The sequence below is a fragment of the Neomonachus schauinslandi genome, chromosome 14, assembly GCF_002201575.2.
Source record: "Neomonachus schauinslandi chromosome 14, ASM220157v2, whole genome shotgun sequence".
NCBI classification, from domain to species: Eukaryota; Metazoa; Chordata; class Mammalia; order Carnivora; family Phocidae; genus Neomonachus; species Neomonachus schauinslandi.
The window spans coordinates 68,911,365-68,937,631 of record NC_058416.1 but is presented as its reverse complement, the minus strand read 5'-3'; the positions used below and the strand labels follow the sequence as shown (position 1 = coordinate 68,937,631).

Genomic DNA, 26,267 nt, shown 5'->3' with positions numbered 1-26,267 from the left:
TTTCCCACTGGAATGAATATTTTTTATTTGTCATAATTTGTTGTAAGCATTAAATAATATTAAATCCAGGCTGGGTGATAGCAGGATACATGCAAACATCACCAACAGTGTGCTTTTGTGGCCCATAAGTGTCTTAGTGTGCTAAAATAGACAAGATATTACTCGATATATATATATATATTTTAAAGATTTTATTTATTTATTTGACAGAGAGAGACACAGCGAGAGGGGGAATACAAGCAGGGGGAGTGGGAGAGGGAGAAGCAGGCTCCCCAATGAACAAGGAGCTGATGTGGGACTCGATCCCAGCACCCTGGGATCACCACCCAAGCCGCAGGCAGACACTTAACCAACTGAGCCACCCAGGCGTCCCTGGAAATTTTTAATTAAATGATAAAATTGTGTAAACTTCAAAAAAGTTTTCCCTTACCCATTTGTAAAATGGAGATAACCACCAAAACCATTCAAAGGACTACTGTGAGGGTCAAATGAACTGTTGTGAGGCGCGTGCTTAGTTAAGCTCAGCAAATGCTAGCTATTACAATTTTCAGGATAAATAGTCTGTTAGTTTTGTGATCACATGTTCAATATTTTTCCTACTAGGCATGAAAGCAAAGATCTTGTCTTGTCTCTTATCACCAGTCCCTAGCACAAACAAATATTTGATAGATAAATAAGTAAATTGGCTAAAACCCAGGAACTCCCCTCCCTTTGGGGGATAAATTTTAGTAACTTAAGTAACAGTTGCAAAAAGTATATTAGGAACTCCCATGTACCCTTTACCTAGATTCACTACTTTTTTATATTTTGCCCCATTTGCTTAATCATGCCCCCTCATACACACACACACATGCATTTTTCTCTGAGTAATCCGAAATTAAGTTGGAGACGTTGTGCCCTTTTACCCCTAAATACTTCAGTGAATATTTCCTAAGAACAAGGACATTCTCTTAACATAGCCACAATATAGTGATCAAATCTAGAAAATTTAGCATTGATACAATAGGCATTAAGAGCTAGTTCACGGGGCGCCTGGGTGGCTCAGTTGGTTAAGCTACTGCCTTCGGCTCAGGTCATGATCCTGGAGTCCCGGGATCGAGTCCCGCATCAGGCTCCCTGCTCGGCGGGGAGTCTGCTTCTCCCTCTGACCCTCCTCCCTCTCATGCTCTCTGTCTCTCATTCTCTCTGTCTCAAATAAATAAATAAAATCTTAAAAAAAAAAAAAGAGCTAGTTCACAATCAATATTCAAATTAGTCACTTGTCCCAATATTGTACATTATACCTATTCTGCTTCCTATCCTCCCCTCCTGAATCCAATTTAGAATCACACACCACATTTTGTTGTCATGCCTCTAATCTCTTTTAAACCAGGATAGTTCCTCAGCCTTTCTCTGTCTTTCATAATACCGAAAGTTATTTTGTAGAGTGCCCTTGATTTGGTTTTATTTCATGCTTCCTTGTGAGATTTGGGTTATACATTTTTGACAGAAATAATCACAGAAGAGATGTTGTGTCCTCAGTGCATCTTATTGGAAGGAACATGATCTTTACTTGACCTATAATTGGTAACGTTAACTTTGATAACTTTGATTCACTTGTTCTCCGAGGTTATACCTCTGTAAAATTACCATTTTCCTTTTGTAATCAATAAGTAATTTATGGGAGGCACTTTTAATGTGTAATTACCCTGTTCCTCTAATTTTACCATTCATTATTGATTTTCAAACTCCATGAATTTTGTTAGTTGGCATTCTACTAAAAGGAGGGGTTTTCCCTTCTCCCTATCTATTTACTTCCTTATTTATGTCAGCAAAGACTCATGGGTTACCGTTTTATTCCATTAGTTACATTCTGTCACTATCATATATTTTGACGCTCAAACTGCCCCGATTTGGCCAGTGGTATCTCCTTCAAGTTAGCTACTGTGTCTTAACATGTTCTCATCATTCTGATTCCCATCATCCTTACATTCTGATGCAACAAGATGGTCCAAGCTTTTTTTTTTTTTTAAGATTTTACTTATTTATTTGACAGAGAGACAGCGAGAGCAGAAACACAAGCGGGGGGAGAGGGAGAAGCAGGCCTCCCACAGACAGGGAGCCCGATGTGGGGCTCGATCCCAGAACCCCGGGATCATGACCTGAGCTGAAGGCAGACGCCCAACGACTGAGCAACCCAGACGCCCCGGCTTATTTGGTACTTTCCCTGCGCGGACCCAGGCTCTTTGAAAAGCTGCCAGAAAGTCCGTCTCTCCGCTTCCTGCCCTCAGGAGGAACCTTACAGTCCTTCACCTGGGCGGAAGAACTGCGCAGAGGACAAACCTTTTCCGGTTGTGGCCGGAAGTCCTCCGAGAGGGGCGGCTTTGTGTCAGGTGACCGGAGTCTGTGTAGGAGGGATCGCCGGTTTTACCGAACAGCCTGAAGGGACGGAGCGGCAGGGTGCCGGACGGATGGATAAGCTGGGGTGACTTCAGCGGCGTTAGCTGAACAGAGGCAGGTACATGATGGGCTCGGGTGGTAGCTTAGGGGTTTATCAAGGTTGAGGGAGGCGGGCAGGGTTTCTGCTTTAACCGGGCCCACAGGCTGAGACACCTGGCCCAGCGGCGCAGAGACAACAACCCCGGCTCTGCCCGGGACCCTCCGCCCCAGAATAGAGGTCCCCCTGGCGTTGTGGTCTTCTGTCCTGTGATTACAGTTTTGGGAAACTGAGGCCCCGAGAAGGGAAGAGGCTCCCACGAGCTCTCCTTTCCGGGCAGGGACTCACTCTTGTTTCTGTCCCCGGCTCGAGACCGCCTCTCAGGTGGATGTGCTTTAAATGATTTTGCCTCGGGTGGAGAGGCCGGGGTCAGAAAGCGTGGTCAACAGAGTTGGGCTTGGGAGTGAGAGAGCCGAGAGACTTCGCCGCTTACAGCCAGTTGTGCGTTATTGGCCCAGTCCATTCCCTTTGTTGAGCCTCAGTTTCCTCGTTTGTGAAACAGGGCAGCGTTCCTCAAAATAAGGTCTTTTTTTTTTTTTTTAAGATTTTATTTATTTGACAGAGAGAGACACAGCGAGAGAGGGAACACAAGCAGGGGGAGTGGGAGAGGGAGAAGCAGGCTTCCCGCCGAGCAGGGAGCCCAATGCGGGGCTCGATCCCAGGACCCCGAAATCAGACCTGAGCCGAAGGCAGACGCTTAATGACTGAGCCACCCAGGCGCCCCTCAAAATACGGTTCTTACACTGGTCTGTTTTGAAATGTCCCGGGATGCATGCTTTACAGTGCAGGACTCAAGACCTCTGATTTAGAATCTGGGTCGGAACCTGGGAACGTTTTGAACATATACCTCGGGGGTCCTGTACATACTGATGTTTGAAGCCCACTGATTTGAAGTGCTTTCCTGCTGTGAGTACTAGATATACATTCTTTGCTTTGCGGCAGCTGGAGCCGGTTCCGGATCTTTGAAAGAATTGGGATGTTTAGACCAGAAAAGAGAACAGTAGAAGGAAACTGGCCTTAAAAACGGGAAAAAAAAAAATGGTTATGGTGAAGAGTGCTTCACTTTTATCTTTGGGGTTGAAAGTGGCAGAACTAGGACCAATAGGCGGATTCTATTGACTTAATAGAAGAACTTAATGCTGGTCAGAGGTGACCAGCAATGGAGTGAATTGCCTCCAAAAGTAATGAACTCCCTGGTATTAGATGGAAGTCCTTTCCAACTTGAAATGTCTGATTCTGAGTAACTATTTTCAATCTATCTGGTGCTGATTGACTTCTTTTTCCTGTCCTCTTTTCTTAACACCTCCCCCCCCCCCTCCCCCCCCCCCCCCCCCCCAGCCTACATTTTCTAGAAGTAAGGCCAGTGGGTATGAAATAGTGTAATCTGTTCCTGGTTGTCCTGTGCACCATCCTTTTTTTCAGGGACTTTGGAATGGCCCATCTGATAAGAGCTCCTTAAATGTTTGTTGAATAACTAAGGAGGTACCCCACCCCATTGGTTTGTAGCTTATGTTTTTAGAGTAACTTGGAAATGCTGCTAAAGACTTTGTGTTTGATCAGGAGAAGCCAGTGAACTCTTTGGATCACAGAATTGAGGAGCCTCGGTCAGAAGGGCCCCTCAGGGTTGTTTAGGCCAGCCTTTCCTCCCTGGGACATAAATTCCTCTTTAATCCTCTCTCCAGCAATGCCTTGTATAGCTCTTCTGTCTAATGAGAGAATTTTTGCAATCTGTCAGCTAACTTTTCATCTAGCATTTAAAAACCAGTCCTCTTAGGGACTGCCAGTTCATCCTCCCTAACATACAATCTACAGGTAATGCTTCTGGCATTATCTTTAGTTTTCTTTTCTTTTCTTTTTAGATTTTATTTATTTGAGAGAGGGAGAGCAGGAGTGGGGGCGGGGCACAGAGGGACAAGCAGACTTCCCTCTTAGCACAGAGCCCTGGGGCTCATCCTAGGACCCTGAGCTCATGATCCATGCGCCCCTAGCTTATCTTTAGTTTTCTAATCAAACGTTGAAGTTCCTAAAAGCAGATTGCTTTTTCAAAACCTGTAAGAATGTGGGCGCCTGGGTGGCTCAGTCGTTAAGCGTTTGCCTTCAGCTCAGTCCATGGTCCCAGGGTCCTGGGATCGAGTCCCACATTGGGCTCCCTGCTCGGCAGGAGGCCTGCTTCTCCCTCTCCCACTCCCCCCTGCTTGTGTTACCTCTCTCGCTGTGTCTCTCTCTGTCAAATAAATAAAATCTTTAACAACAACAACAACAACAACAAAACCTGTAAGAATGCTTACATTGCCCTATGGAGCACAGATTCCATATTATGACCCACTTTTGCTCACATCCTATCCCCCTCCCGAAAAATAGATTTTGTTGAGCCAAGACTTCCTGCTTGTGTTTACCTTCCTGCTTTGTTTGTGTTTCCTAGGACAAAAACAAAAAAACCATTGTGAAATGCTTATTCAGATATTATCCAGGTGCTGGGTAAAATGACTGTAATTTGGTGATGTCTTTAATACTTCTTAATCTGAAATTTTCCTTTTAAAAAAGTACCTGAATCGGCATTTCTGAAGTGTGTTCTTCAGGCCACTACTCTGAAGAGATGCCTCTGAAAAAAGAGTTCCATAGTAAAAATAAGTTTGGAAAATGCTGTATATCATTATCTTTTCTTGGAACTTCTCAGTTCCAATGTACTGGGATGTCCTATAATAAAGAAACATACCTAACCTTGTTTAATCTAGTGTTGCCAAACTTAATTGATGTGCAGTACTCTTTTTTTTAACTGAAGCACACATTGGCAAATTCTTTTATTTATTTATTTATTTTTTATTTAAGTAATCTCTACACCCAATCTGGGGTGTGAACTCATGACCCTGAGATCAAGAGTCGCATGCTCTTCTGGACTGAGCCACCCTGGTGTCCCTCACATTGGCAGATTCTCATCTAGAGAGTCTGCAGTTTATGGCATGTGGGCCAAATCTGGCTCCATTGCCTGTTTTTGCAGGGCATGTGAGCTAGGGATGGATTTTACATTTTTAAATGGTGGGGAATAAATCCAAAAAAGAATAATGTTTTGTGATCTGTGAAAATTATAGGAAATTTAAAACTATAAATAAGGTTTTATTGGAACACAGCCACACCCATTAATTTACAATTGTAGTCTTTGGCAGAAGAGTTGAGTAGTTGCCCCCAAGACCATATGGTTCACGAAGTCTAAAGTATTTACTGTATGGCATTTTACAGAACTTACCAGCTCCTGGTTTTTTCATGTACATTTTTTAACTCTTTAACTTTTTTACATTTTTAACTTTTTAAACATTTTTTAACATTTTTAAGCTTTTGTATAATTTATTTTGAAATAATTTTAGACTTGCAAAAATAATACACAAACTTCCTGTATACTTTTCACCGAACTTTCCCTAATGTTAACATTTTACATAACCATGTTAAAATTAAATAAGAAATTTAACATTAATACAGTACTACTGACTAATCTGTAGACTTTATTCAAATTTAGCCATTTGTCTACTAATGTCCTTTTTCTGTTCCTGGATCCAGCCCAGTTTCCACATTGCATTTAGTTTTCAAGTCTCCCGAGTCTCTAGTGATCTGAGACAGTTCCTCAGTCTTTTTTGTCTTTTGTGACTGTGAACTTTATTTTTTTTTTTAAAGATTTTATTTATTTGAGAGAGAGAGAGAAGGCACAAGCAGGAGGAGGGGCAGAGGGAGCCCATGGGGGGCTCAATCCCAGGACCCTGGGATCATGACATGAGCTAAAGGCAGAGGCTTAACTGACTGAGTCACCCAGGCAACCAGACTGTAAACTTTTGAAGAGGACTGGCCAATTTTGTAGAATGTCTGTCAATTTTTTTTTGAAATGGAATTCACATATCATAAAATTCACCATTTTAAAGAGTACAATTTAGTAGTTTTTAGTATGTTCACAAGGTTGTGTAATCATCACCACTATTTTAATCCCAGAACATTTTCATGTCCCCCAAAAGAAAACCTGTACATGTTAGCAGGCACTCCTTATTCTCCCCTCTTCCATCCCCTGGCAACCACTAATATGGATTCATATAGTATGTGTCCTTTTTACAGTATGTGGCTTTTGTGTCTGGCTTCTTTCATTAGCATATGTTTTCATAAGGTTCATCCATGTTGTGACCTATATCGGTATTTCATTACGTTTATTGATGAATAATATTTCATTGTATGGTTACACGACATTTTGTTTATCCATTCATCAGTTGATTGACATTTAGGTTGTTTCTGCCCTTTGGTTACTATGACTAATGCTGCTGTGAACATTCATGTACACGTTTTTGTTTGAACATATTTTCAGTCCTCCTAGATGTGTCTCCTTAGGAGTGGAATTGCTGGGTCATATGGCAGCTCAGTGTTTAACTTTTTGAAGAACTGCCAAACTGTTTTCCACAGCAGCTGCACCATTTTACATTCCCATTAGCAATATGTGAGGGTTCCATTTTCTCCACATCCTCTTCGACACTTGTTATTGTCCCTTTTTGTTGTTGTTATTATTATATCCACTCTAGTGGCTGCAAAGTGGCATCTAATTGTAGTTTTTATTTTCATTTCCCTAATGACTGATGATGTTGAACATCTTTTCATGTGCATATTGGCCATCTGTGTGTCTTTGGAGAAATGTCTATTCAAATCCTTTGTCCATTTTGTAATTGAGTTATTTGTTATCATGCAGTTTTGCATGTAAATATTCAGAGAGTTTGCAGATTCCCTGAAGCCCCTTGAAGTAACTCAGAGTGAACTGAACTGCAAAATCTGAGGCAATACCAGTAACTCCCTGATCTGAATGGAGTTGGATTTGGACATGCTGAAGTGCAGAGTAATTGTCCCTTTGAAACTGCTGACCATTCAGAGCTTCTCTCAAGCCCAACCACTGCTGATCATGCAGAGCTGGGATGGCCATAATCAAGTAAAAGGGGTACTATGGTATTATTTGAAATGTGATAAGACCACTAAGAGATCCTGCCATCTGAGAGCTACTCTCGTGGTTGTCTGGTCACAAGCAAGGAGTAGAGGAGTCAGTGGTGGTGTGGATTACTCCGGACTTGTGATATTGGGACAGCTGTGTGGGGTGGCAAAGCTACCGGTGCACCCATGCCTCTTTTGACCCCAGAGCATTTGGCTATAACCAGACCATTCTGAACATATAATTAAAAAATAAAACAGGGGCGCCTGGATGGCTCAGTTGGGTAAGCATCCAACTCTTGATTTTGGCTCAGGTTGTGATCTCAGGGTTGTGAGATCAAGCCCTGCGTTGGGCTCTGCAGTGGGTGTGGGAGCCTGCTTAAGATTCTCTCTCTCGGGGCACCTGGGTGGCTCAGTTGGTTAAATGACTGCCTTCAGCTCAGGTCGTGATCCTGGAGTCCCGGGAGTCCTGAGTCGGGCTCCCTGCTCAGCAGGGAGTCTCCTTCTCCCTCTGACCCTCCCCACTCTCATGTGCTCTCTCTCTCTCTCCCCTCTCTCTCTCAAATAAAATCTTAAAAAAAAAAAAAAATTCTCTCTCTCTCTCTCCCTTGGGGCTCCAGGGTGGCTCAGTTGGTTAAGCATCTACCTTCAGCTCAGGTCATGATCTCGGGGTCCTGGGATCAAGTCCCACATCACTCCCTGTTCAGCGGGGAGTCTGCTTCTTCCTCTCCCTTTGCCCCTCTCCACCCCCTTCCCCGCTTGTGCTCTCTGCTCTCTCAAATAAATAAAAATCTTAAAAAAAAAAAAAAAAAAAAGATTCTCTCCCTCATCCCCTCCCCCCTCTTAAAAAAAAGTTTTTACAAAGAAAAAAGACACTTTAATTTTCAATGCTTTTAATATTTTAAGTTACAGTAAACTGAATGAGTATTAATTTTATTTTTTCACTTCACTAAGCATGTGTACCAACAGTAAGAGTGTTTTTAATGGGATAAAATTTTTTAAAATTCACAGACAATTGTGATTTTCCCATTGATTATTACTATCATTTTTTATAGTATCAGCTTGCATTTTTATTGTCCTGCTTTACTGTGCCAAGCAAGGATTGTCTGCATTTTCCTCCAGCATTTTATTTGTTGGTAGAATTCATGTCCATAATAAAAGTGTAGTCCAAAATGCAAAATCTTCACATTCAACTAAGAGGAATCATTCAGGAAGACATATGCACCCTTTTTACTTCAGACTTAATACCATATTAAGAGCATTTCTAGCATTAGGGGCCTGAAACTTTAGAAAATACGTTTCCAGGGCGCCTGCGTGGCTCAGTTGTTAAGCGTCTGCCTTCGGCTCAGGTCATGATCCCAGGGTCCTGGGATCGAGCGCCGAGTCGGGCTCCCTGCTCTGCAGGAAGCCTGCTTCTCCCTCTCCCGCTCCCCCTGCTTGTGTTCCCTCTCTTGCTGTGTCTCTCTGTCAAATAAATAAATAAAATCTTTAAAAAATGTTTCCTTCTCTCTCTGATAAATAAAATCTTAAAATATATAATATATATGTTTCCTTTTCCAAAGATTAGGACTGGGGGATGAGGAATGAGATATGATAATCCCCATAATTAGGAACCAGAAAGAGGCATATTCCTGAGAACCATTAATTGAGTAATTCACTCATTTAACAAGTATTTTGATACAGTATGTAGAAATTAAGATGGGAGACACTGCAGTATAGATAACACCGATTTTTCTTATTGATTTAGAAATAAGAAAAGATTTAGCCAAGTGCCAAACTTTAAAGATGCAAGGGAAAAGGTATATTTTTGGGAGCAAATATCTTGAACAGGTGAGAGGAAATGTAATCCATGGTATGAGTGGAAAGTTTAGCCTTAGTTAAGAGCAGAGATAGTTCACGCATGGTAATAAAGAGAGAAAAAAGAATATAAGACTACAGACAGAGCCAAGTTGTCCTATTTGGAAGTAGGAAGATAAGGAAGTTCTCTTGTTTTTACTTTTTTCAGGGCAATAATAAGGATGGTCATTAGTGAAGGTGAAGAGAAAGGAGGAGCTGTTTGTAACTGAAGGAGTAAAAAGTTATGAAACAGCCCTCACAGACTGATAAATTAGATTGACTCAAAATATGGTGGAAGGATTGCTGAAAATTGCAAGGGGTCTTCTGAGGTCATAAATTCAAGGTAAGTTGATTTGCAGAAAATCTCCTTCTCCTTCTTCCCTGTCTAGGCGTATTCAGTTCTTTTAATATATCAATAAATAGGAAGGCATTATTTTACTGTTTTACATTTTTTAAAGTAAGTCCTTTATGGAAACTAAGGAGGGGAAGGAAATTATGGAGGTATGCATTTGGATAAAAGGATGGACCATGAGATCTAAATAAGATAAAAAGGAAGTAAGGACTTGAAGAGTCTTTATATGCAGTAGAAGGGGTAAAGTTAGTGAACTAGCCATCCCAGTTACTTGAAGTCTTATCAAACTGGAATTTCTTCTTTAAGAAGAAATTCTTCTTAAAGATCTTCTTTAAGAAGAAATTTGCTAGAATTTAAGAAGTGGTGGTAAGATGATGAGACTACTGAAATACATGTTTTAATAGTCTAGTAATAGTTAATGACAAATTTTAGAGCATGGCCACAGAAGTGGGTTGGTGAAGTTGAGTAGAAAACAAGATCTATAGGGAAAAGCTTAAAGAAGCAAGTGGCTGGAGCAGGTTCCAGACAGGTTATCTCTGGAGATATTGAACATACTCTTAAAAGTAACGGAAATGGGGGCGCCTGGGTGGCTCAGTTGTTAAGCGTCTGCCTTCGGCTCAGGGCATGATCCCAGGGTCTTGGGATCGAGCCCCACATCGGGCTCCCTGCTCTGCGGGAAGCCTGTTTCTCCCTCTCCCACTCCCCCTGCTTGTGTTCCCTCTTCGCTGTCTCTCTCTCTCTGTCAAATAAATAAATAAAATCTTTAAAAAAAAAAGAAAAAGAAAAAGAAAAAAAAGTAATGGAAATGTGGTGGAGAGAAGTGCAGTTAGGCAGATGCTAAAATAGAGAAATGAAAGGACATGACCAGCTCAGTCAAAGGAAATATGTGCATTGATTAGATTAGACTTGTTAATCAGCTACACTCATAATCTATTGATAGTAAGTTCTATTTAATACTTTCTTCTTTGAAATGATCTTTTTGTGTCTCTGTACAGTAAATTATGCAGTGTTGTGTCAGGAGGTTGTAGAGAGGTGTCTTTGCAGGCGTAAGTGGGGGTGTGCTGACCATCATACATTTCTCTTTGTTCACTGATCAACCTAGGATTGGAACTATGTTGCAAAGAAGTCAGATCTATTTAACAAGGAATTGGGGCTAAATGAAATACAAAGGTTTCTTTCTTTTTTTTTTTTTTTTTTTTTTAAAGATTTTATTTATTTGGCAGAGAGAGACACAGTGAGAGCAGGATCACAAGCAGGGGGAGAGGGAGAGGGAGAAACAGGCTTCCCAGGGAGCCCGATACGGGGCTCGATCCCAGGACCCTGGGATCATGACCTGAGCCGAAGGCAGACGCTTAATGACTGAGCCACCCAGGTGCCCCCAAAGGTTTCTTTCAACCTAAATAAATTTTCCACAATTAGTTTTTGGTTTTTAATGAGCCCTATTTCCCCTATTAATTGGTATCACAGTACCTTAAAATGAAAAAGGACACATAACTTCGGGACTTGTTTTTTGAAACAGGAAGTTCTAGGTTGAAAGTATTTTGGGTGAGGGGCACAAAACAATAATTTTAATTGTGAAAGTAATATATGCTTATTTTGGGAAATACAGAAAAGCTTCCCTCTCTTCCCACCCACGTTGTTTCTAACTCTAGTATCCGAAGAGAGCCTTTATTAAGTTGCTTTATTTCCTTCTTGTTTCTCCCCCAGTGTGTACATTTTTAATGGTTAGAACCATTCACTTCACATAGTTCTATAGCTTGCTTTTTCCTGTTAGCATTTTTTTTTTAAGATTTTTATTTTTAACTAATCTCTACACCCAACATGGGGTTCCAGCCCTCAACCCTGAGATCAGGAGTCGCATACTCTGCTATGGACTGAACCACACAGAGGCCCCTCCTGTTAGCATTTTAATGTTGATGTCTCTGCACTTTTGCCAGCCTTTTTTTTGTAAGCATTACCTCTGATACACTTACTTAGCCATTCACTTACTCGATAAGTTAGTAAGTATTGTATAGATATATATAACGATTACTCAGCGTGTTCTTAGTGAGTGGAAATCTGGTTTTCTTTCTAATAAGGAGCACATTCTTTTTAAAAAAAAAACTTTATTGTGGGGTGCCTGGGTGGCTCAGTCGTTAAGCGTCTGCCTTCGGCTCAGGTCATGATCCCAGCGTCCTGGGATCGAGTCCCACATCGGGCTCCCTGCTCAGCAGGAAGCCTGCTTCTCCCTTGCCCATTCCCCCTGCTTGTGTTCCTGCTCTCGCTATCTCTGTCTCTGTCAAATAAATAAATAAAATCTAAAAAAGTTAAAAAAAAAAAATTTATTGTGGTAAAACATACATAACAGAATTTACCATTTTAAACGTTTTTAAGTGTACAATTCAGCAGCATTAAGTACATTCACGATGTTGTGCAACCATCACCACTGTGTGTTTCCAAAGCTTTATCATTACCCCAAACAGAAGCTCTGTACCCATTAAACAATAACTTCCCATTCCCCCCTCATCCTAGTTCCTGGTAACCTCTAATCCACTTTCTATCTCTATGAATTTTCTATTGTAGATATTTTCTTTTCTTTTTTTTATGAAGACAGTAATCACCCATATTTATTTTATTTTTATTTATTTTTAAGTAGCCTACACACCCATCGTGGGGTTTGAACTCATGACTCTGAGATCAAGAGTCACCCTACCAGCTGAGCCAGCCAGGCATCCCTGTTGTAGATATTTTCTATTAAGGGAATCATGTAATAAATGACATTTTGTGGAAATATAGGGATCTTTTCTCCAATTTTTTTTACTGGATTTAAATCACATAACATAAAATTTATCATCTTAACCATTTTTAAGTGAATAGTTCAGTTTTATTAAGTACATTCATATTGTTGTGCAACCATTACCACCATCATCTCCAGAACTCTTTTCATTTTGCAAAACTGAAACTGTATGCCCATTAAACGGTAACTCACTGTTCCCTCCTCTCCTCTACCCCTAGCAACCAAAGTTCTACTTTCTGTCCCCATGATTTTGACTATTCTATGTACCTCATAATGAGTGGAATACTACAGTATTTGTCTTTTTTGCGACTGGTTTATTTCGCTTAGCATAATGTCCTCAAGATTCATCCATGTTGTGGTATGTGTCAAAATTTTCTTCCTTTTTAAGACTGAATAATACTCCATGGTATGCATATTATCACATTTTGTTTATCCATTTATTTATGTGTGGATGGACACTTGGGTTGCTTCCATGTTTTAGCTATTGTGAATAATGCAGATATTAACATGGGTGTACAGATATTTCTTTTTTTTTTTTTTTTTTTTTTTTAAAGATTTTATTTATTTATTTGACAGAGACACAGCGAGAGAGGGAACACAAGCAGGGGGAGCGGGAGAGGGAGAAGCAGGCTCCCCGCCGAGCAGGGAGCCCGATGCGGGGCTCGATCCCAGGACCCTGGGATCATGACCCGAGCCGAAGGCAGACGCTTAACGACTGAGCCACCCAGGCGCCCCCAGATATTTCTTTAAGACCCTGCTTTCAGTTCTTATGGATATATACCCAGAAGCAGAATTGCTGGATCATATGGTAATTCTATTTTTAATTTTTTGAGGAATTGCCATAGTGTTTTCCACAGCAGCTGTGCCATTTACTTTCCTACCAAAAGTGCACAAAGGTTCCAATTTCTCCACCTCCTCAACAACACTTGTTATTTTCTGTTTTTTGTTTGTTTGTTTTGTTTTTATAGTAGCCATCCTAATGGGTATAAGGTGGTATTTTGTAGTTTGGATTTGGATTTTTGTAAATAGTAATATTGAGCATTTTTTCATGTTGTTTTTGGCCACTTGTATATCTTTGGAGAAATGTCTATTCAGGTTCTTTGCCCATTTTTTTTTTTAAGATTTTATTTATTTATTTGACAGCATAAGCAAAGGGAGCGGCGGGCAGAGGGAGAGGGAGAAGCAGGCTCTCCCCTGAGCAGGGAGCCCGATGCGGGGCTTGACCCCAAGACCCTGGGATCATGACCTGAGCCAAAGGCAGATGCTTAACAAACTGAGCCACCCAAGTGCCCCTCCTTTGCCCATTTTTGAAATGGATTGTTGTTTCATTGTTGTTGAGTTTTAAGAGGGTTTTTTTTTTTTTTAGGATTTTATTTATTTATTTGACAGAGAGAGAGACAGAGCACAAGCAGGGGGAGGGGCAGAGGGAGAGGGAGAAGCAGGTTCCCCACTGAGCAGGGAGCACAATGTGGGGCTCAATCCCAGGACTGGGATCATGACCCAAGCCGAAGGCAGACACTTAACTGATTGAATCGCCCAGGTGCCCCAAGTTTTAGGAGTTTTCCATATATTCTGGATATTGATCCCTCAGATACATGATTTGCAAATATTTTCTCCCATTCTGTGAATTGCCTTTTTATTCTGTTTAATGTCTTTTGATGCACAAAATTTTAAAAATTTTCATGAAGTCTAATTTGTCTATTTTTTGTTGCCTTTGCCTTTGATGTTTTATCTAAGAAATCATTGCCAGAAATGTAGTATTTAAAGTAGAGAAAAAACGGGGTGCCTCTGTGGCTCAGCTGGTTGTGACTGCCTTCGGCTCAGGTCATGATCCTGGAGTCCCAGGATCAAGTCCCGCATCAGGCTCCCCTGTGAATCTGCTTCTCCCTCTGACCCTCCCCCGTCTTGTGCGTGCACGCACGTGCTCTCTCTCTCTCTCTCTCGCATTCTCTCTCTCAAATAAATAAATCTTAAAAAAAAAAATAAAGTAGGGAAGAAGCTACCAAGTGGGTTTTGGCTTAAGAGTCTCAAAAGTTGGGCGCCTGGGTGGCTCAGTCATGAAGCGGCTGCCTTCGGCTCAGGTCATGATCCCAGAGTCCTAGGATTGAGTCCCACATCGGGCTCCCTGCTCAGCGGGAAGCCTGCTTCTCCCTCTCCCACTCCCCCTGCTTGTGTTCCTGCTCTCGCTGTCTCTGTCAAATAAATAAATAAAATCTTAAAAAAAAAAAAAAAGTCTCAAAAGTTGCCTGAATTGCCACATAGCTACCATGGCCCCTACTTTTCTACTCTTCACATCAGCTGGATTGTCATGGGTACATCTCATTAAGCAGTGGGAGCAAAGCACGACTAAATGGTGGTCTAAGGACACACGGAGGTCAGAAGTAGCAGGCTGTGTGACTGTTTCTGTGGAAATGGCCTAGGGGTCTGGCTGGCCATTCCACTCTTGCATCAGTCACCAAGTTGACTTCCCTGGTAGTCTCTATAGCACCTGATTATTTGATATCCCTGCTCCCAGTTGCTCCTCAGAAGTGCCATGTGGTACAGGCATGGGGGCAGTTTTTAAAGAGGGACAGCTCTCTGAATATGGGAGTGGGTCCTAGGCAAAAGCCCAGGAAAATTACTTGTCTTTTCTTAGCACTGCCATCTCTGCAGAGGCATTTTTCAATGAGATTCTTTTTTAAAAAATGACAGTTATGACTAGACCATAGACTTCTTGAGGGCAGGAACCAGAACTTTGATTTATCATTGAGCATAGTTCTTGGTATTCTCCAAATGTTTCCCAAACTGCTCTGACAATTAGCATCACGTGGCTCAGGACACAAACCTAATTTGTAAAAGTCAATATTACGTATTATTCAAAATGGTGTCATTTGGTTTTATTATTTTATTTATTTATTTGACAGAGAGAGCACAAGCAGGAAGGGCAGTAGGAAGAGGGAGAAGCAGGTTCCCCGCTGAGCAGGGAGCCCAATGCGGGGCTCGATCCCAGGACCCCGGGATCACGACCTGAGCCGAAGGCAGACGCTTAACCAACTGAGCCACTCAGGCGCTCCTGGTTTTATTATTTTAAACCATAGTTGGTTTATCTTACATATGTTCTCCTGATGGTCCTCCTTAGGACCTCCTATTCAAAGGAGAAGTGAGATCATTGTTTTGTCAAGTATGAGCTGGGTGTTACTAAACTCTTAGAAAGTTTTCTCCTTAATTAAGTTAAATCTCATTTATTTTCTTCTTATACTCTACCTTCAGACTATTTTAGAGCTCTTTAGCTCAACCACAGGTAAAATCTGAATTAATGAGATTTTATAGATTCTGTATTAATAAGGATGTACTGACTACATGAAAACAAAAGCAAAACTCTCATTTTGAAAACTTTTCTGATAACAAAGGAAGGGCAGACACAGTTATTCCATTTGCAGATGAGGACCCTGGCTTAGTGAGTGGTAGAGCTGAGTGTCAGACTAGGTCTTCTGGTTCCAGATTCTTCCTCCACTGTATTATACTAGAAATCCACCCCCCCTTAACTGAGGTCTGTCCAATCTGAAAATGTTTTCTTTATTACAATATTTTATGCAGTTATATTGGTTTGAATTTGAAATTAGTAGATCCCCATTGTTCATTCACATGCATTTATCGAACATTTACTTTGTGTCAGGCACTGTGCTTGTGGCTCTAGGAGGTGTCTAACTTAGAGTAAGCAATAGACAGATAAATGAATAGTTAATGCTCTGTATCAGTAGTTATCTCTAATAGAGGTGGTACCAATTTGGGAAAACCCAAACCTTTTTCTGGTTGCAGATCCCTAATCTTTAAAAAAACCTTTTTTTTCATTTGTTTCAGAGTTTTGAGCAATACTTACTTTTTAAAAAATTACTCTAAAACGGTTATGTGATATTTCCAGTTCTGAAAAACATCCCTGAAGAAATTTTGTTCTTTTAGGATACTGATTTCCACAACTTCAGTTGGCTAAATTGACTCATATCGAGTTGTATAGTTCTAAGTCTGGCTATCAGATCTATCAACCCATGCACATTTATGAGGTGTTCCTCAGGTGCCTGGCCCTGTTCTGAGTAAGGCACCTGGAAGCTGGGCCCAAGGACAAAGACACACAAACAGATCACTGAGGTGCTGTCTGTTAAGCACATTGGCTTGGGAGTTGGGAAGCTTTGCCTCTGACTGGCTCTGGTCAAATGACCCAACTACTCTAAGCCTTAATCTGACACCCCAGGGGATGCTAACAATGGCATAGTAGTGTTTACCGCAAACGCAGGTTATGAAGATTAAACGAGATAATTCATGTAAAGGGTGCTGAGTGTTAGCTGACATTATTCGTGGTGATAGTAAATATTAAAAATGGCTCCTGATTTTAAAACTTTTGGTGAAAATCTGATTTTGCCAGGATCAAACTAAGTGTATCCCATTCTGGATTTTCTCATACACGGTTCTGATGTTTCACTTACTATGCCTTCAAAGAATGATGGTCATTCAGAAAGGGAAGTTGTGACTTATTCATTAAGCAGATTAGTGAAGTACCTGCTGACTACATAGCTCTGTAGTACACCTTAAGTGTACTTTGTGAGACCTGACAGCGAAGGTGAGATTACATTTTTCAAGCACTTAACTCTGTTGGCACTGTGCTAGTCCCTTATTGTTTTATCTCTTTAATTCTTATAAACTATCCTGTGAGGAAGGTAATAGCCCCTTTTACACATAGGAGTAAAACAAAGGCTCAGAGAAAATAATGTATAAAGTTACTGAGTAAGTGGCAGAGCTGAGATTTGAACCCAAAGCCATCAAATTCCTCTGCTATGCTAGTTTTGTTTTTTGGCTTTTGTTCTTTAAAGATTTTATTTATTTACTAGAGCACGAGTTCTCACACACAAGTAGGGGGTGGGGCAGAGGGAGAGGAAGAAGCAGACTCCCTGCTGAGCAGAACCTTGGGATCATGACCTGAGCTGAAGGCAGACACTTAACCAACTGAGCCACCCAGGTGCCCCTGCCATGCTAGTTTTTAAGGACAAAAGTCCATAAAAAGTTAAAAGAACATTGTAAGACAGTGATATAAAGGATGATAAAAGGCAGCTCTTGGGTGACCCTTAAAAGTATGTGCCAGTGATCATCCAAATCTTGCTTTACCTTTTCTTTTGAAACCTGGTAAGCTTTAAAGAAAAGCATTGAAGGGGTGCCTGGGTGGCTCAGTTAAGTGTCTGTCTTCAGCTCAGGTCATGATCCCAGGGTCCTGGGATTGAGTCCCACATAGGGCTCCCTGCTCAACAGGGAGTCTACTTCTCCCTCTACCTCTACCTCTCCCCCCAACTCGTTCTCTCTCTCTCTCTCTCACTCTCTCTCTTACAAATAATTAAAATCTCAAAAAAAAAAAAAAAAAAAAAGGAAAAGCACTGAAGTTTAAACCAAAACAAAGAAAACCCTTTTGATTCAGAAATCCGGGAAGAAAACGTGAAAAAGTAGGAACAGCTGATCGCAGAGTCCCCACTCAAATATGAAGGGCACAAGGACTCTAAGGCCTTTCTTCCTGCCTCAGTCCTAGCCCTTGCTGCCTTACCACACCCATATGTGCCCTGTGTTCTGTGTCTCCCCCAGCATGCCCTGTAGTCATGCACTCTGCATACTTCTGTCAGCACTCAGCAAGCTAAGCTGCCTTGTTTACTTGACTATGTCCCCCTTTAGACTGAAACCCTTTATCTCTGTATCCTGAATGCTTGACAAATAAGATCTTTAATAAATTTTTGAAGATGGTATGCCTGGGTGGCACATTCAGTTAAGCGTCTGTCTGCCTTTGGCTCAGGTTGTGATTTCAGGGTCTTGGTTGGGCTCCCCGCTCAGCAGGGAGCTTGCTTCTCCCTCTCCCTCTGCTCCTCACTGCAGCTTGTGCTTTCTCTCTCTATCTCAAATAAAAATTCTTAAAAAAATAAATCTTTGAAGATAAGAGAGGGATTGCTTGAACAGATAGGGAGGTTAAAGGATGCCGTAAAAAAGGACCAGTGCTGCCCCAAAGAAAAGAGGCTAGTCTCGGCTTCCTCTGTCCTTTTGGATGTGGAAGGTCATTCATGCCCATGGTCCTATATTTTAGGGCCAAGCTTCTGTGAGCTAGCCTAGAGACCTACCTAAACAACATTTAGACTCTAAAATTTTAGAGCTTGGTTTCTATGTGTTCCAAGTTCCAGTCAACTTAGATTTTTTCCTACTCCAGCCTTCTGTGAGTGTGATGTAGACATTTTCAGAATGCACCTCTCATCTCTGCCTACACGTGGTCCAGCAGCAGCCTAATGAACAGCACAGACAGGCTCAGGCAAGCTACAGTTCCTGGCAGAAAGCTTCCATGTGAACAAGCATGTGCCCACAGAAACAAGAACTCTGCTGGGTATCCTCTGGGATCGTGGCAATCATTTATCACCCAAATTTGTAATCATCATCACTAGGATTAACATTCTTAGATGCCTCGGCATACCCTGGTCCAGGAATTCTTAGAGTTTAAAGGCAGAAAGAAGGCAGATTTTGAAAACTGCAGTTCTCTAGAACCTGAGATCTGAATACAAGAACGCTACAAAGAGATTTCTTCATGAAGTCAAGTTCCCCAGTGTTTCCTGAAGGGATATGCAACTTTTATGTTCTCTTCCTTGCTCAGTTCCTGTGAGGTAGACCAGGCCAGCTCTGGGAAAGTAATAGGAGTGAGGATGTTGGGTCAGTTTCAGCTTCCAGGCTCTGCATTCCTAAGGGATCATTAAGTATTGCAAATCTGCTTTAGTCCCAGCATCACATGTGCCAACCTGGACATCTCATTTAGGAATGTTTTTTGAAACTAGGTATGAATTTGTTTCTTTAATGGTCAGCTCTGTCTTGGATGGACCAGGTGCCGGCTGGTCTGAGATCTCCGCAGACTTGTCCCCCTTCCCCCAAGTTTATCTGACCTCTTCGTAGTCTCTGTGTACTGGAGCTGGGGGTTGTGCATTCTGAAGGACAGACCCTGAGGTCACTGTCCCTCCCAAACTCTGTGCTGTGTCATACTGCTTTGTGCTTTTGGTAGAGTTCTTCCCTGTTTGAGAGCTGAGTTTCCAAAACTTCATCAAAGAATCACTTGGTGTGGAAGATAGGGGCATTTATTTGAAAATACAGATTCTTGGGCACTGTCCAGATCCAAATCCTATTTAAATCACTGAGGGGGTCTAGGAACCAGATTTCTGGGAGGGTGCCTTGTTTAGGAAATACAGGCAAGTTTGATGGAGCCCCTTGTTAAGAATTCTTGTAATTACCCACGTGTCTTCCTTAGCTCCTATTCCAGATTCCAGAGCCTCAACTTGGCCATGCTCTTTAAGACTTCTCTCCACACACACAGCTGGTAGCCCCAAGCCTTAAATGTAGTTGGTACTAGAGATCTGTTGATTGAAAGCATAAATGCATGCTTCACACTCACTTCAAAGAACACAAAAGTTACAGCATTGTACAATAAACTTGAGGGGAAAAAAGACCAGGTATTTAATGTTGTAAAGCTACATGTCAGAGGGTAATATGTAAGAGTGAAAAGAGTGCCAGTGTTGTGTTGGAAAGTCTGAATTTGGTGCTGCATGATTGCCTGGCCTTGGGTAGGTCCTCTAACCTCCCTGGCCTGTATCCTCATCTATGAAGTGGAGTGAGGATCAGAGTGGTAATAGATGTGAATGTGCTTGAAAAACATAAAGCAGATTCAGATCAGGAGTGAAGAATTGTCAGAGTAGGGACAGGGGCTCAGAACCAGCTACAACAAGACTGCTAATGTGGTCAGATTGAAGTTCATAGTCCCTACCAGGACCAGGAGAAAGTTTTAGTAGGATGGCAGCTCAGGCATGCTCAGGGCCTGCTTCCCTTTTATTTTGTCCACTTCCTGAGCCAACCAGGGCCCTCTGTCCTCTGACCATTGTCCCACTCCTGATGGGCCCAGAAGGCTGTAGCCACATTCTCTTGTTCTGCAGGTGTTCAGTAGACAGTACCCAGGGAATGATGCTCATCTCTGCCATGCTGCCTCGGTGTGGTGAGGTTCCTGTTCATGAGGGTAGGGAGAAGGTGAGGAGAGAAGGCTCCAGGGATAGCTGCGTGGTTCTGGGGCCCAGGATGTGTTGCAGAGAGGTTTGTGAGCAGCTGGCCTGTTGACCAAAACCAGTCACACATGCCCACACCCATTCACTCAGGAAATATTTGAGTGCTTACTAGGAGGAGGCTTTAGAGCCTGAGTAGGGACCACGTGGTCAGTCTACCAAGAATCAGAATGAGAGTTACATGGTCTGCTTGGAATTGGGATGTGCAGGCCTGTCCCAGTGCCTAACCTGCTGTAAGCCTGCTGCTGTCTGCAAACTGAGCTGTTCTGTTACTGTACTCTGACCATTCCCACCCTAACACCTGCCTTGATCCTGACTGTCCCCTTAAGCCTTCTATCCCTTAGGAGTATGAGCCATGCAGAACCTTGTTGGGTCAGGGAGTAGAGAGGGTAATGAAAACCAGGATAAGGGGTGTCTATGTATGTCTCCCAGTAGCAGCAGCCCCCTCACCTTGGTGGACCTTCTGGGTCACTGTATTATCTCATAGGGCCACCTTTGCAGTCCTGTAGAAGGCACAACACCCTTACTTTTTAGGTGAAAAAAGAGATTGTAGCCATCAAGGTATCTACTCAGAGTGGTGGAGTCAGGACTTGAACTCTGAGCTTTTCAGGATTGGGGAAAACCGGAACGCTGGGAAGTTTTTTTACTTATTTTATTTTATTTTATTTTATTTAAGATTTTATTGAGAGGAAGAGTGTGCGCACAGGTGCGCATGCGCATGAGAAGAGGGAGGAGCAGAGGGAGAGGGAGAAGCAGACTCCCTGATGAGCAGAGAGCCCGTTGAGACCTGGGGATCCATTCCAGGACCCTGGGATCATGACCTGAGCTGAAGGCAGATGCTTAACTGACTGAGCCACCCAGACGCCCCGGAAGTTGTGTTTTTTTTTTTTAAGATGTACTATTCCTCTTTTGTCTGATTTCAAAATTAATACATGTAAAAATGTCAGTTTTGTCAATGGGGAGGACTTAGAAAATATGTCACTACCTCTAAGTCCCCACCAATACAGATAGTCACCATTGACAGTTTGGTATGTTTTTCCACATTGTAAAAGACATTTTCTAATATTTATAGTTCATTATTGTAACAAATGTAATATTATACATACATTTTACAATTTTTTTTTTTTAAGATTTTATTTATTTATTTGTGAGAGAGAGAATGAGAGAGAGCACATGAGAGGGGGGAGGGTCAGAGGGAGAAGCAGACTCCCTGCCGAGCAGGGAGCCCGATGCGGGACTCGATCCAGGGACTCCGGGATCATGACCTGAGCTGAAGGCAGTCGCTTAACCAACTGAGCCACCCAGGCGCCCCATTTTACAATTTTTTAAAATGTTATTGTAAAAGTAATACCTGCTTATCATAAAACATTAAAAGAGGATAAGAGTATAAAATTCGAAGTTCCACAGCCCCTAATCCCAGAAATAATTGTTGATAGTTTAGTGTGTGCCTTCTAGACATTTTCTTTGTGTGTGTGTGTGTGTGTATTCTTTTATATATTTTGTTTTTACCCAAATAAGTTCAGGCACATACTCTTCTGCAACCTAACCTTTTTAAAAAATTCCTTTTATTATGGAAATGTACAAGCACACACAAAAATAAGCTAATGGAATAAACCCTCATTCATCATCCAGCTCCAGCAGCCATCACCTTCCTTGTTCTTAGTCTTTTCTCTCCATTTTCACTTCTCCCCCTGGAGTTTTTAAAGCAAATCCCAAGCATCATTCCTTCATAAATATTTAAGTATATATTTCTAGGGGCACCTGGTGGCTCAGTTGGTTAAGTGTCTGCCTTTGGCTCAGATCATGATCCTGGGGTCCTGGGATCCAGCCCTGCTCAGTAGGGAGCCTGCTTCTCCCTCTCCCTCTGCCTCTTCCCTCTGCTTGTGCTCTCTCTCTCTCAAATAAAATCTTCTAAAAAATAAGTATTTCTAGCAGATGAGTATTTTTTTAATTATGCAATACCATTATACTCAATAAAATTAACAATAATTCCTCAGTATCAACTAATACCTAGGCTAAATCTAAGTTTTGACAGTCATCTCACAAGTGTCTTTTTACAGGTGGTTTGTTTGAACCTGGTTCCAGTGAGATCCACACACTTTCAGTGGTTGGTATGTCTCAAGTCTCAATTTAGAACTCCATGTCCCACTTATGCTATTTATTTTTTAAGAACTTGGATTATTTGTCCTGTAAAAGATCCCACATTCTGGATTGGCTGATTGCCTCCTGGAGTTGTTAAACATGTGCTTCTATGCCCCATATTTTCTGTAAATGGGTAATTTATTTTGGAGACATGATTAGAGTCTGTGTTTTAAGAGTGCTTCATTGTTGGTGATATGTACTTCCTATTGCATCACATCAGGAGACTATCATTAAGATTGATCGGTGAACCTGACTTTATGATTGTCTTTCCACTTCTGTACACACGGTCCTTAATGTTAAAGATTTTATTTATTTGAGAGAGAGTGAGAGAGATTACGAGCAGTGGGGAAAGGTAGAAGGAGAAGTAGACTTCCCACTGAGCAGAGAGCCTGATGCAGGACTTGATCCAGGGACCCTGGGATCATGACCTGAGCTGAAGGCAGATGCTTAACTGACTGAGCCACCCAGGTGCCCACACAGTCCTTAATTTTAAAAGATAAACATATTCTAAAGAAACTCACATAGGTCAGGTACTTGAGCTGGAATGACATTTGAGGGCCATAACATGGCCCTCAGAAGCAGGCTCCATCCTAAGAAGAAGAGAACAGTTGTATGTGGAAAGGAAGAAGCACTGGGTCAGGGGGAACGTCTTGGAGCTGAGGCCAGTAAGGCACTGGTGCTGCCAGGAGCCAGCTGCCCTTCTGGGACATTATGTAAAATGATGTAACTAAGTGAAAAAGTGGCAGTGAGCCGGTCTTCTCTCCCTGCTCAAGTCACTGAGCTGCTGTGGTGGTGAGGGATGCTTGTGAGTCCAGAGTTCTAAGTTGGTGGTGTGTAGGAAGGCTTCTTGGTCTGAGGAGACTTCTGGCTTTTTGGTCCTTAACGTCTTCAAACTTTGGAAGCTGGAATCAGAGCAGTCTTTTGGTGTTCCAGTGGTGAGTCCCACACTTATGGTAGGGCCGCCTGCTTTGGAAAGAATGGATGAGATGACCTGGAGCCTCACAGTCTCAGAGCTGGAAGGGGACAACTAAGAGACCATGTAGTCCAGTGCCTTAGTTTACAGATGAGAAAACTGTGGCCCACAGAGGAGAGGGAGTTTCTCAAAACACCTAGCAAGCTGTAGGCTCAACTGAAGCCAGCATCGAAGCTGCTGGTTCTCTGGCTATGATAACCAGCCAGCATCTCCTGCTTGGAATTTCTAAGATGGTGGGGGTGGCCAGACCAAGCTCTTCACAGATTCTTAATCTGCACCCAGAATTTCTGGGTATCCTTGGTGTTGGTCTTGTCCTCTTTCTTGCTCAGCTCCTGGTAGGTTCTTTGATTTGGAGGCAATATTGAACAACGGTCTGTTTCTCCCAGCATTTGGTGGCCAACTTGATCTGTGGTGGTACAGTGGTTTGAATACAGACTGGATGTCATGAGTCCCGGTCTCAGCTCCACATTAGTCAATTAGAGGACAGGTCTTGGGCTTCAGTTTCCTGAAGAGATTGGACCAGATCAGGTTTACCCAAAGCATTATATTAATGTGCCAGATTTTGGTATGAGGATAAACAGCTTTTCTGTCATATATTTGTAATTATTTTTCACTTAAGGTAACTAATACTGGTTTTCTATGTGCAGTAGTGACAAAAGCCTTCTGGTCTAAGCAGCTTCACCCGCCAATATAGAGGCAGTCCAAAGTTAGAGGACAGCCTATGAACATTTAGTTTTATTGAGCACATATACCTAGATTGGTTCTCCTGGGAGAAGGTAAAGACATATGAGAAAAGGTCTCAGTTCCTTTGGAGAGCTATCTGGATGGAGGATGTTCTATATTTGTGCAGTGTGTTTTGTGTGGTACTTTCTAGGCTGTGTTCATGAAAGTTTTTGAGTCATTGTTCTCTGGGTCGTGCCCCATGAGTATCATCCTCTGCAGCCTCTGCAAAGTCTTTGTAGGGGTTCAGTCATAATCTGAACTTCTGGAGCTGAGAGAAGATGGGGGTATTGCCATGGAAGCTGGGGAGAGTGGGCTGCAGAAATGGGCAATCAAGGGCGCCTGGGTGGCTCAGTTGGTTAAGCGACTGCCTTTGGCTCAGGTCATGATCCTGGAGTCCCTGGATCGAGTCCCGCATCGGGCTCCCTGCTCGGCAAGGAACCTGCTTCTCCCTCTAACCCTCCCCCCTCTCATGTACTCTCTCTCTCATTCTCGCTCTCTCAAATAAATAAATAAATCTTTAAAAAAAAAAAAAAAGAAATGGGCAATCAAGGGCTCTCTGCCTTTCAGGATTTTCCTGGGGAGAATCTTCAGTCAGAGTCTGACAGCCAAGGATGGCGAGCAAGGGGCCCTCGGCCTCTGCATCCCCTGAGAACTCCAGTGCAGGGGGGCCCAGCGGTAGCAGCAATGGTGCTGGCGAGAGTGGAGGGCAGGACAGCACCTTCGAATGCAACATCTGTCTGGACACAGCCAAGGACGCCGTCATCAGCCTGTGTGGCCACCTCTTCTGGTCAGTACCCCTGCCACCACCCCCAGAAGACACACTGCCAAGTTTAGAAAGCCTGTGGCCCGGGCAGCTTTGGAACAGGAGGTTTCCCCACCCACTTTGGGTCTCATGATACAATCAGGTCCAAGAAGCAGGAGCCCTGCGTTCTTGTCCCAGTTCTACTGCTGATGAGCTGAGTGGCCTTGGGCAAATCATATCCCCACTCTGGACTCTGTACCTCCACCTCTAAAGTGAAAATACTCACCAGTTAGTGAGCAGTTGCTATGTACCACTTGCTGTGCTGAACGAAGAGGCAGTGTGTACAGTGGTTATACTGTGGTACACTGTTGAGCAAGGACAGTGGAGCCAGACTTCCTGTTCTGAATCCTGACTCTGCCACCTCCCTACTGGATCACCTTGGGCAAGGTGCTTGCACACACTCTGTCTCATTTTACAGGGTTGTATGTGAGCAATCAAATGACTCAAAATACATAAAAAGCTTAGAAGAGCACATAGCACACACGGAATACTGTGTGTTAGCAATGATCCTAATAATTGTTGCTCTATTTTGTGTATATCAAAATGAAGTGGCAGGGTTAGTTTCATTCTGGCCTCCATCATTATAGAAGTCCCTCCTGGATCTGAGGTTCTGGGTAAATGTTGAGATTTTATTCTCCCTTGATTTTGAGCTGGACCTTGAAGGGTGAATTGGGCTAAGTGGAGGGGTAAGAATGGCAGATAAGGCAAAGAGTATGTGCCCCACAAGGCAGGCATTTTCTAGGGATAGACATATGCACTCTTGGATATGAGACTGAGACCCTGAGACTGCTGTGAACCTCAGATAGCGCCCTGGATGGGGGGCTGGGAAGTGTTAGGGCACAAGACTGGTTAAGAGAGGGTTGGGCCAGATTATCAAACCCAGATTTGACTGAGTAGGACATAAATCTGTGGAATATTTCTGAGCAGGGAACTGGTGTGAAGAAGGGGTCATTTAAGTAGTATTTAAGGGAGTTTAAGATAAAGAGATAAATTTATTGAATAAATAGGATGGGGCAGATTTTGTTCGGGCAGATTTTTTTTTTTTAATATATTTTTTTAAGATTTTATGTATTTATCAGAGAGAGAGAGACAGAGGCAGGCAGAGGGAGAAGCAGGCTCCTTGCTGAGCAAGGAGCCCGATGTGGGAGTCGAT

At 42.5% G+C, this 26,267-nt stretch overlaps 1 protein-coding gene across 5 annotated transcripts in view; it reads left to right on the top strand.

Annotated features, from left to right (window-relative positions):
• Positions 1-2,396: 2,396 nt before the first annotated feature.
• RNF185 (ring finger protein 185) overlaps positions 2,397-26,267 on the top strand; it is a 36,371-nt gene continuing 12,500 nt past the window's right edge. The window contains exons 1-4 of one of the 5 annotated variants that reach the window (XM_021703440.1): positions 2,397-2,497; positions 9,426-9,599; positions 22,535-22,585; positions 24,880-25,099. In XM_021703440.1, coding sequence (XP_021559115.1) covers positions 24,924-25,099 — 176 coding nt within the window. In that variant the 5' untranslated portion in view covers positions 2,397-2,497; positions 9,426-9,599; positions 22,535-22,585; positions 24,880-24,923. The remainder of the gene's footprint in view (positions 2,498-9,425; positions 9,600-22,534; positions 22,586-24,879; positions 25,100-26,267) is intronic. The other 4 variants (XM_021703441.1, XM_021703436.1, XM_021703439.1 and 1 more) reach the window with 4 other exon arrangements.